This window comes from Schistocerca piceifrons, chromosome 2 (genome assembly GCF_021461385.2).
Source record: "Schistocerca piceifrons isolate TAMUIC-IGC-003096 chromosome 2, iqSchPice1.1, whole genome shotgun sequence".
NCBI lineage: Eukaryota > Metazoa > Arthropoda > Insecta > Orthoptera > Acrididae > Schistocerca > Schistocerca piceifrons.
In genome coordinates, this window is record NC_060139.1 from 611795941 (window position 1) to 611808539 (window position 12599).

Below are 12599 nucleotides of genomic sequence, written 5' to 3' on the forward strand. Positions count from 1 at the left end.
AGACTGTGGTTTGAGAATAAATCAAAGAAAGATGAAAGTAATGAGAAGTGGCAGAAATGAGAAAAGTGAGAAACTTCACATCAGGACTGATGGTCATGAAGTAGAGTTAAGGACTTCTACCCAGACAGCAAAATAATTTACGACAGACGGAGCAAGGAGGAAATCAATAATGGACTAGCATTGGCATAAAGGACATTCCTGGCCAAAAGAAGTCTACTAGTATCAGATATAGCCCTTAATTTGAGAAAGAAATTTCAGAGAATTTACATTTGGAGCATAGCATTGCATGGTAGTAAAATATGGACTGTGGGAAAACAAGAACAGTAGAGAATCCAAGCATTTTAGTTGTGCTACAAACTAATGTTGAAAATTAGTTGGACTGATAAGGTAAGGAATGAGGAGGTTCTGCACAGAATTGGAGAGGAAAGGAATATGTGGAAAATGCTGACCAGAAGAAGGGACAGGATGACAGGACATATGTTAAGACATTAAGAAATAACTTCCGTGGTACAGAGGGAGCTATAGAGGGTAAAAACTGTAGAGGAAAACAGAGAGTGGAGTATAGCCAGCAAAAAATTGAGGATGTAAGTTGCAAGTGCTACTCTGAGATGATGAGGTTGTTACAGGAGAGGAATTTATGGTGGGCTGAATCAAACCAGTCAGAAGACTGATGACTCAAAAACACAGAGAGGCACCTCGCTTGTATTTAAAGCTGGACACATGTTTAAGAGAGTACTTTTATTTGACTATTATAATTTGCCCGTGATAGTCTTTGTATATCTAATGTACTGTTGACGGCAAGCAGTGGTGGCAGCAACAGCAGAGATTCAGTGTATTAGCTACAAAAGATGGGGGTATGCTTGAAACAGATGGGAAAGTGTGAAGATTTAAGGGCTGAAATCTGCCTTTATCTTTACTAGGAAGCTCATGTAGAAACTACATCTCAGTGTATACCTGTACATAATTATAACTGAATTGGATTCTTGAAGTTCACTTGCTCTACGAACTGCAGTTGCAAGTTTTATGAACAGGGTGTCAAGTTGGCATTTTGACATTGTTTTTGTTACTGACATCTCAAACACTAGTTTGATGCAGTTCTGTGTGCTAGTGTGTCATGTGAGACATTTCATCTACACATAACTACTGCTGCAATCCACATCCATTTCACTCTATCTACTGCAGTCGAGTGTTACTCTCCCTCTACGATCTTCCACTCTCTCCATGTGCTGCCGCCACCACCACCACCACCACCACCACCACCTTCACACACTTCTCTCCAATACTATATTTACTGTTTTTGATGCCTCAGGATGTCCTATCAGGTTGTCAGGTTGTACTATGAACCTATTGTTCTCGACAGTTTGAGCAGTACTTTTGTCATTGCTTATCTGATCTGTCTGTCTATTCTTCAGTATTCTTCTGAAGCACAACATTTCAAAAATTATATAATTTTCTTGTCTGTAATGTTTATTACTTATCTTCAATGCTCCAGACAAATACTTACAGAAAATGCTTCCTGACACCTAAATTTATATTAGTTTTAACTTATTTATCTTTTTCAGAATATCATTTCTCGCTACTGCAAGTCTACATTTTGTATCCCATTTACTTCTACCATTGGTAGTTATTTTGCTGGCCAAATAGTGAAACCAAGTACTACTTGCAGAGTATAGTTTCCTAATCAGATTTTTCTATTGTCACCTGATGTATTTTGATTAAAATCCATTACCCTTGTTTCACTATTGTTGTTGTTCATTTGTTCATCTATCTATCTCTTTTCCCAAGATTATCCATTCCATTCAACTTATCTTTGAAGTCCTTTAGCATCTCTGACAGAATTACAATGTCAGTGACTATTGTCAATTTTTATTTCTTCTCCTTGAACATTAATTTCTTTTCCAAATTTGTCCATGCTTTCCTTTACTGATTGTTATATGCATAGATCAAATATCTTGGAGGATGGGCTGCAACCAGTGTCACCTGTATTCCCACGTGGTGTTTTTACAACCCTGTCTCACTCCCGTCTCAGCCACTGCCTTCCTTTCATGTCCTTTGGCTCTTATAACAGTATTCTGGTTCCTGTTAAAGTTTTAGATAACATTTCACTTCCAGTATTTCATCCTTGGGAATTTGAGAATGGTTGGGCATAGTCTGCACAAAAGATTAACGCACAAATGATGAGAAAAAAAGTTGCAGGAGAGTGTTAGGCAGATACTGGTATGAGGTTAAGGCTTGAGATGCTTGATATAGATATTTTTCGTGGAGAATATGGTATTCTGAATATCCTGATTTATTCACAGACTCTCATCTGATGCACTGTTACTTCATCACTCTTGATTTGATGTAAAATCCTCTCTGTTCAAATTTGCTGTTATTATGACATTTGCATCACACCAACCTCCTGCAACATTTAGGTGACAGATGCAGTCTATTATTCTTGTCATCAGTCTGCTTACTTACACATGAAAGCTATTATGGCTCAAACCTTCCATGATTTATAAAACATATGTCATAACAAAGTGTGACAGTAATTGTGATGCCGTAATTTGCCACTGCAGATAGTTTTGATATATGAGAGCTTTTTTTAAGGTGTCTGCAAGAGAATATAGACCATACATATATACAGATCACATTGACAATCTCACTGCACAACATATGAAATTCTGTCCCTTTTTCCACCTTATTTTTACTGTTTCCTTTGCAGTGGGGTCTCATTTGTGCAAGTGTTTTTCTGCAAGACATACATCTATAAGGCGTAGTTTTTCCACACAAATTTGCATCTCTTCCCTCCGTCTTCCCTTGACACTGAGATTTGCATGGTCATTAATCACATTTTTCTCAAGCTTGTGTCATTTTAGCAGGTTCCATTTTAAGATAACAAATACACTGTTACCCACAGTTAAAACTGCATTATGAGTGCAGTATGATGTAGTGCTTAGTCTGTGCAGGACTTTGAAGCTTCAGAGCTTCGTAATTCAGGATTTCATATGAAAATTGTATGAAATCCACTTCATGGTAGTGAATAAGATATATGTAGTTGCTTCATTTTTTATTTGTCTCTGTGCATGATCTAAATGTGCAAGTAATTTGAGTTGCATGCCTTTATAAGTGGATGTTGTCCTCCTTCATGCTTAGAACAATGCAATGTGTAGTGCACTGTGCTGTTATCTTTGATTGTTCATTAATGTACATGAATTTTATTGAAATTTCACAAACAATAAAAAATCTTCTCCCCACTTCTCCTTAGTCTTCCAGTTGTTGGCACCACAGAAAATCTTCAGATCATACATTTCAATCACTATTAATATTGTTGGGAAATATCTCATCTTTCTTATATATTTTGAACTTAGACTGTCTGTTGTTGCTGATAAATTTTAATGTGCCTGATTTTCCCTGTTCTTTGCCAGTTTCTGTTGAATCATATTTCTAACTTAACTTTCACCACTCAGAAACGTAAATATTTACAATACAATATTTCATTAGGTTATTAGCCTTTTTTATTTGCCATTGTCAGGTAAAAATTTAGCTGTATCCTTTTTAGTAGCTGTTCCGTGAAATAAGATCTCAAGAAAATTATGAGGATTTCACAAATAGGTTAAGTTTGCTTGTGGCAAACTCAGATACAGAAAGGTGCCAAAATTGTAAGAGAGTTTGCATTGTCTTTAATGGCAAGCTAACCCCCTCTATAAAAAAAATAAAAAAATAAAAGTGAAATAATTCTTATGCAGCAGGCAGTTCAGTGGATATGTTAATTTTTAAGCAGACAGTGTCCAATATATGTGCAGCCATATATTTGCATATAGATTTGCAAGATGTTCATGTGCAAAATAGTGATACACAAAAAGGGTTGTTTAAATTGATAAATAAAATAATGGCATTCTGATTAAACTAAACACAACACAGTTTCATTCGACATAAAAACAGGACTGCTACATTTTAAACCGTCTTTGTTGTTAATAACACGTCAGGATATAGTGCTGTTAACAAATGAAAATTGGGCTCCTGTTATGAGTGCCCAACACAAATGTAAAATTAATGGAGAGTGGAAAATGAGTGACAGCTAAACTAAGTACACACACATTAATACAGTGAAAATGTAATAAGATGATTTGTGTATGTATGTGTGTAAAGTTTTCTAGATCAACAACTAATTTGTTTAACAAATAAGTTTCTTCCCTTCATATGGATTTTCTATTCCAAATTTGTGCATTAGACACACATTTAATTATATTTTAGACAATGGACAAACTTGTAGAACTGTTGGTTTCTTTTGGATGTTTGAATATCTTGCAAAAACAGGAAGGGAAAGAGGGACCAGAACAGTGACATATGAGGAAATTTGCTGGATGCTGCAACAGAGAAAACTATACCAAACTTTTGTAATTTGCAATGCCATTAGTAGTTGGCCATCACTAAAAGTATAGCTTTTAAATATTAATATCTTTTCACTATGCTCTGGCTCCTCAGTCTACCCACGGAATAGCCAAGGGGTAGCACACAAGCGTAGCTTCCCGCAGTCAATTTCTGCAATCCCTGATCTGCGCAGTAACCTTGGAGCTCATTCAAGCAGTTTTACAGGTAGGACATTCCTGAACAATAGTTTGTCCGTAGATCCGTGCCCCATACCTAAAGTGCATGTTTCATGTTTTTTGCTCCATAGTAATTGTTTTAAGTTCGTTTATTTGAGGGAGAAGGAAGTTATGTTATGCTTTCATATTGTGAACACACAGTATTATTAAAATAGCACACAAATATTATGGTGTGTTATTAACATTAACATGGGAAATATCTTCTTCCCTTGAAAATATTCATAAGAACTCATAATTTAAGCTGTGAGGAGATGGTTTTGGTACAAAGTGTATGCTTTTTTGGATTTTTGTGCCTGACTCTGCCTTGTCTGTGATTGTTGTATATAAACTAACATGTGCTTATAATAATCTGAACGTAGTTTCACATAGATATTTAGTAATATCATTGCTTAACTGGATAGCTTTGAGAGTGCTGGCCATATTGACAAATTTTTCCTGAAATTCTTGCATGTTACCAGCTGATTAACATCATTATTTTGAAGCAGTGATTCAAGAAGTTTCTTACTCATCTTTCTTTGGTTGAAAGTCAGAAGTAGGCAGTTTGTAGAAACATTGCTTCAAATCAGCACTGTTAGTCATCTGATAACCTGAAAAAATGTCTTCAGTGGACGGCTTTTCGTGCAAAAAATTGCTTCTTGTATTTGTTCTATGTTTATTGTTTATATTATTTAAGGCTAAATGTGTAACTTTTTGTAATTAGATAACTGCCGAGACATTTGGAAGTGCCTTGGCCTCTCTCCAGTCTCAATTTTTATTTCATTGACATTTCTGATAAATATTCGATGAATATGCTTTGAAAGTAGATGATTAATATTGGGATTTAATTGTTGTTTTACATATGGTCTACAGTACTTCAGAGTACACTGAGGAAAGTAATTCCACTTAGAGATGTCATACAATCAATATAAATTAGCCATAGAAGATGGCATCTCTCTAAATGTTTAGTGTTAGCTCCCCCTGGGAAGGTGTGTGTGTGTGTGTGTGTGTGTGTGTGTGTGTGTGTGTGTGTGTGTGTGTGTGTGTGCGTGCGCGCATGAGAGAGAGAGAGAGAGAGAGAGAGAGAGAGAGTTGTGCTTTGTCCATATGCCTTGTTCATATTAACAGAAAATTATAGAGGAGCATACCCACGCATAAATGGCAATGTGCCATAATTGTTGTCATAAGTGCTATATTTGATTTCTTTGTGGAAAAATAGTTTCTCTCTTTCAATATGAAGTTAAGATATTCTGCACTAGAACTGCAAATAATTTTAATGCTTTAACATTTGCTTTGGTAAATAGTAGTTCTTGAAAGCTGAATTGGACGATTACTTGACCTGTGTACGACCAGTGTGAGCTATATCGTGCAGCCATCTGTCTTGGATGCCACAAGTTTAACAAACCTGAACCTATTAAGTACTATTGAAGTTTGAAATCATGGAATGTGTCTTTGTTCCGTAGACTAGCATAAGACAGTTCTTTCTCTAGAAGTGTTTTATCTTGGACCAATAATTCACTATAGGATCAATAATAAGTGCGTTCACAGATCAACTGAAAATCTGTTTCAGTAAATAAATAAATAATGTAAACACCTGATTAGGTATTGTTCCTTCACACTGAGCTACATCATAGGCTGTGAAACATGAAGAAGCGAATACAGGTACTCAGTGCCATCACAGTTTCCAGCTGACCAGCACGATATTCCAAACAGTTTGTTGACATGTTTTGCTTCCGGTGTCATTCCAACATACCAGGGGGTTATTCCCCCACACACCAGTGCGCCCCCCCTCCCCCCCCCCACACACACACACACCAAGGGTAAAATGTAATTTTTTGAGAGGGTGAAAACAAAAAGGTTTAATTGTGTTTTTGGCCATGAAACTAAATTATTTTTAAAAGATAATAATTGTTATTACTATTTCATAATACAATAAATACACACATGTTATAAATACTAGCAGCAATGTGTGGCACTATGTGATGAAGGTTACAGCTTGTGAAACGAATGTATGATGATGATCATCATCATAATCATCCACTCACTCCATGCATACTTTGTACCATGCATCTACAACTGTAAAATTGAGACATATGCATCTCATATACTTAACTATTTCATGAAAATGACTTCTCAGAGTTTTAGGTAGTCCTCACAATAGGTCAGAAATTATTTGATGATTTACTTAGCAACAATGAATGAACTACAGTTGAACCTGATTTATATAACTTTGTTCATATAAAGTTTTATTGATCCCGGCAAAATATAATTTAAAAAAATGATAAATATCCTTCTATATACACAGGGCATTTTTTACATAATTCGCTGTTATACATAACAAATTCTGATGAAATAAATTGAGTTTAGCATAACTGTAATGAACATTATTGTTTGAAAAGAAGCAATGTGATATTTTCCTTACCTTTGTCGACATATGCAAGTACAGTGAGCCAGTGGCACTGTGGAGACAAGGGAGCCACGGTTAATCAGAGCAGGAGGCAAGGAAATACACACTCCTGGCATTGTTATTTTCTGTACAAGAATTTATTTTGTGGTTACACTCGAGAAGTTAAGGGTTCCTGGCTCACGTTTATTGTTGGACAGTGGTTGTATTATTCAGTCGCTTTCGATCAACCAGGATAACAGAAAAAAGAAATTAGAAAGTAAAATTCATACAAGAGATGGGTGCTGTTCCGCACAAAATAAAATCTGAAATTGTGTCGGACTTTGAGTGTGTTTTTAAAATTGAGTGTAAATCAACAAAACTTAGCTGTCAGCAAGAAGGGAGATACATAGATTTGGAAGAGGCAGTAGGCAGTTTTTACATGGTTCCACTAAAATGGGCTGCAGCTCTACCAATCAGTGGTGACATGTTGAAATCAAGGCAGTAGATTCAGCTAGGAGTATGAATATCACTGCTGATTTCAACACTTCATCAGGATGGTTACAAGGATTTAAAGATCATTGTGAAGTCGCAGTGTGAGAAATTTCCATCGAATCAAAAGCAGTGGATGACGTCATAGTACAACACTGGATTGATGAGGTTCTGCCGGGAATCGTAAGGGATTATCAGCCTCAAAACATCTACAACTGAGACGAGATGAATCTATTCTACAGCTTGATTCCTAGTAAAATGTTAACAGAAAAGAACAATTTGTGCCATGGAGGGAAGAAAAGTAAGATTCACATGACTGTCCTTATCACCACAAATGAAGATAGATTTGACAAACTTCCCCCATATGTAATAGGAAAAACTAAGAATCTTAGGTGTTTCAAAGGTGTAAAGACAAAACCTTTGGAATTCAAATCCCATAAAAATTCTTGGCTGACTAGAATTTTAATTTAACAGTGGTTAAAAAACTGGACATAAGAATGAAAAAAAAGAGGATCCTTCTTCTTATGGATCAGCGTGCAGCACATCCGCCGCAAGTAGTTCTGGAAAATGTTGGAGTGGAATTTTTTCCTCCAAACTATACCAGTATTTTACAGCCACTTGATGTGGGCATTATTGTGAATTTGAGTGCTTTACAGAAAAAAACTGGTTCAACATTTGATAGCACTAACTGTTGCAGGAAATAAATATCTGTCCATTAACTTACTACGAGCCATGGAATTTGTTTTGGGGGCCCAACAGCTCGTGTCGTCCTCCACAATCAACAACTGTTTTTTTATAGCTGGTGCCTGCTGGAAGAGATTGCTGCTGCTGCTGCTGCTGCTGATGATGATGATGATGATGATGATGATGATGATGATGACGACGACGACGACGGTGGTAATGGTGAAGTCGTGTCTGGTAATGAGGTAGCTCTGCTGGAGGATGCAGATTGTGACAGTTCTGTACATTTTGATGATAATCTTGCTCTATGGAACAACAGGATGACGAGATTATTGCTGATTTGTGCCACTGTGCTTGATCAGGAAGGTACATTAGCTTCATGTGACAGTGATGGTGATGGAGATGACACTTTGAATCTTGAAACAACTTAAATGAGTGAAGTGTCAAGTGCAGGCAATGTGTGCAGGTGTTACACAGTGCTAAAAGTTGTAGTGAGAAAGCTCGGAATTCAATTAATAAGTTTGCAAAATGAAGTGTATACACTTAATGCACAAGAAATGAAACAAGCCAAATTTCTGATTTCTTTAAAGCAGGATAAAATGCAAAATGATGTATTTTCTCTGTTATACTGTATCTTTGTTGTTTGTTCTGTGCAAAGTGCCAAATTGCAATACAGTATCTAATTTCTCCATAGCAGTACCGAATAATATTTTTTGTTTTAATACTGTACTCTCTTTGTAGTTTGTAAAGTCTGCACATGTAGGCCCATTGTATGTTGTGGTTGTTGTTGTTGTTTTCTTTCCCCAGTGAAAAATATTGTGTGTACAACTGCATCCGATTCCTTGGTAATTCTGAGTTACAGGTAATCGTTTCTCTTTCTCTTGACAAGCATATAAATCAGGTTCAACTATAATTGGCAAGACAACACAACAGTAACTATTTAATTGCTACAGTATTGTTTTAGGACCTACACTGCTTTGTTGTTGTTTGTAAATAAGCCCATTAGGACTATGAGGAGTATTATTTATCAGCAGTAATTTTGAGTATTCCCTTTTAAGAGAGTATTTAAGCTTGAGTAGCCATGCATTTTTCTTGTTCCTTCATTTCCACCAAATTCTCTTCATACTCTTCCCGTGTTCTCTCGTCCAATCTTCTGACCATTTATTTCCTGTTCTCTTTAGCTTGTGGTTTTGTTAGAGTGTGTGTTTTTATAATGTTTCTGGACTGTTATTGATTGCTTATGGTATCTTGTGTCATTCCCACTTCTTTAATTTCTTCTTCTGGTTCAGTGATACATTTTGTAGGAAAAGATAGATTGCTGCTTACCATGCAGAAGACACGTTAAGTTGCAGTCAGGAACGATTAAGACACTTACATGAGGCTTTTGGTCACAGCCTTCATCAGCAAAACAGAAATACACACAGTTCATACACACAAGCGAGCACACATCCTGCACATGACTGCCAACTACGGCAGCTCAGGCCGGAATGCAGCTATCATGGGGTACGTAAGCAGCAATCTCGAGGGGGTGGGGAAGGGAAGGGACAGTAGTGTATGGGTGGGGGGAGAGAACAGCACTGCCTGGCAGAGTGTGCAGGGACTAGAATGATAACAGGCGCAGTGTCAGGAGGTTGTTCAACAGGGAGGTGGGGAAAAAAAGGAGCGAAAAAGGAGAGGAGTGAGAAAAGATGGGAGGCCACATCAGCATAGGGTGGGAGATGAGAATGGGGAGGAGATGACAGGACGGGGTGTGGAAACTGTTGGGTGAGGGTGTGGGGACAGTATGTTACTGTGGGTTGAGGCCAGGAAAATCATAGGAGCGGAGAATGTATTGTAAGAATAACTCCCATCTGCACAGTACAGAGAAGCTGGTGGTGGAGGGGAGGATTCAGATGGCTCAGGTACTGAAGCAGTCATTGAAATAGAGCATGTTATGTTATGCTGCAGGGTGGTCTACTTTGGTCTAGGGCACTGTTCGACAGTGGCCATTCATCCTGGTTGATACTAATTGGTAGTCGCACCAGTATAAAAGGCTATGCAATGATAGCACCATACATAGCAAATGACTTGGCTGATTTTGTAGTGACCCGGTTCCTAATGGGATAGGACAAACCTGTTACAGGACTGGAATGGAAAGTGCTTGGTGGGTGTATTCAGCAGGTCTTGCACCTAGATCTTCTACAGGGATTTCATCTGATGGCAAGAGTTTGGGATTGGAAGTTGTCTAGGTATGAATTAGGATGTTGTGGAGGCCCAGTTGCGTGAAAGAACACAACTTTAGGAGGGGTGGGAAGGATCTCAGATAGGACTGTTTCAGGGCATAGTGGTAGGTAATCAAAGCCCTGGTGAAGGATGTGGTTCAGCATTTCCAGTTCGGTGTGGTACTGTGTGATGAAGGGGGCACTCCTTTGTGGCTGGTACTTGGTGATGGAGGAAGGATTGGGGGTATTAGGGGAAGTGGCAGGGGAGGTCTCTTTGCAGACTGTCTGGGGGATAGTGCCTGTCTATGAAGGCCTCGGTGAGACGTCAGCTTACTGAATATAAACCCTGCCCCCACATCTTCTATCTCAAATGCTGCCTGACCCATGGAATCTTTCCAAATGGCCTAACCCATGGAATCTTTCCAAATGGCCTAACCCATGGAATCTTTCCAAATGGCCTAACCCATGGAATCTTTCCAAATGGCCTAACCCATGGAATCTTTCCAAATGGCCTAACCCATGGAATCTTTCCAAATGGCCTAACCCATGGAATCTTTCCAAATGACCTAACCATAAAGATTCCTTTCTCTGGATCCCACCCCTCCTTTCACAGTGACTTTCGCCTTTTCAGATTCCACCAATTCCTGGCCATCACAAACTTTTTACTGCAAAAACACGTCTCAGTGGCCCAGGCACCCCAGAACTGCCTCTGCTCCCTCTGCAGAATACTGTTACTATACAATCCCTCCTACATACATCACATCACTGAAATTGAATCCCTTGCTCTCCAGCACCTGGAGGAGCATTCTAGACACCATCTCCATATGTTACCCAGCCTGCTGACATCCTACTGCCACCTCAGGGCACAAAAGTCAAACGCCTACCCTGCCCACAATGTTCCTCCTTGTCCAACTCTTATAGCACCAAAACCCTCCCTAGCTGACATTTTCTAAGTGCCACATCCCCCTAATCTCCTTAACAACTCCCCACCAAATCCAGAGCCAAAACATTCCCGTAAAACTGTTGTTAACCTTTCCACCCAAACCCCTCAGCTCCACAGATGTTTCAGTCCTATCCAAAGACCTCAGCTTTAGCCTTACACCCAAATTTAACGATGCTGGACTTGTCTAAGACCTACTCTACTTCTCCTGATCCCCGCAGTTGAAACACTATTTTTGGCAGCAGTCCCTCCAACCAAAACCGTCCTATTCCAACACTGAACCCTGTCTCTTCCAGTTCATTCCACCGTCCAACCGTTATCCTCTCCCCTCCCGCCTAATCACCCGTTGGTCACCTTCCAGCAGTTCCTTACCTCCAACTTAGCCTCACCATCCTTCCCCAGGTCCCTTCCAAAGAATACCATCCTTTTAGTAGAAGAAAGAACAACCATAAACAACCTCAAAACAAGTCCTGATCTAATCATCCCACCAGCAGACAAAAATTCCACCACTGATGTTATGAATCACAGTGATTACAAGGCAGAAGGCCTCCGCCAATTATCTGACCCTGCCACCTATAAACTCTACCAGAGTGACTGTATCCCGCAAGTCCAACATGACCTCCAATCCCTGCGTAAAGCCGTAGGCCCTTCCCGGAACCTCTGCCCTGAATCCATTCCATCCTCACTCCTATGACAGCCTGCACACCCACCATCTACATGCTTCCCAACATCCACAAACCCAACAATCATTGACACCCCATTGTGGCTGGTTATTCTGCCCCCGCAGAAAGAATTTTGACACTCATTGAACCAACACTTCCAACCATTTGCTTATAATCTAGCCTCCCATGTCAAACATACCAACCACTTCCTTCACTGACTCACCACCATCCCCACCCCTTTACCTCCTGGATTACCCATTGTTGATGCTACCTCCCTGTAGACCAATATCCCTCATGCCCTTTGTCTTACTGCTTCTCCAATGTTCTTCAGACTCCAAATCAACTGCCTCATTCCTCTTACACATTACTAACTTTATCCTAACATACCACTTCTTATCCTGTGAAGAGAAGGTATACAAATAAATCAGCAGTATGACCATGGGCACCCACATGGCATCTCCTAGGCCAACTAGTTTGTGGGCCATCTATAGGGGACCTTCCAAGCCTGACAAAACACCAAACCCTTGTCTGGTTCAGTTTCATTGACAATATCTTTATGATCTGGACTCTGGACCAAGACACCCAATCTTCTTTCCTTCACAACAGCAACACGTTCTCTCCCATCCATTTCACCTGGTCCTCCTCAACCCAACATGCAACATTGAGACATTATCT

General features: G+C 39.1%; 1 protein-coding gene across 3 annotated transcripts in view; it reads left to right on the top strand.

The window, feature by feature from the left end:
* The window catches only part of LOC124773042 (patronin), a 399845-nt gene that overhangs the window by 238230 nt on the left and 149016 nt on the right, over positions 1–12599 (top strand). For 2 of the 3 annotated variants that reach the window (XM_047249368.1, XM_047249369.1), the window contains exon 7: positions 4468–4578. The exons of the other annotated variant lie outside the window; for it this stretch is intronic. In XM_047249368.1, coding sequence (XP_047105324.1) covers positions 4468–4578 — 111 coding nt within the window. The remainder of the gene's footprint in view (positions 1–4467; positions 4579–12599) is intronic. 3 annotated transcript variants of the gene reach the window in all.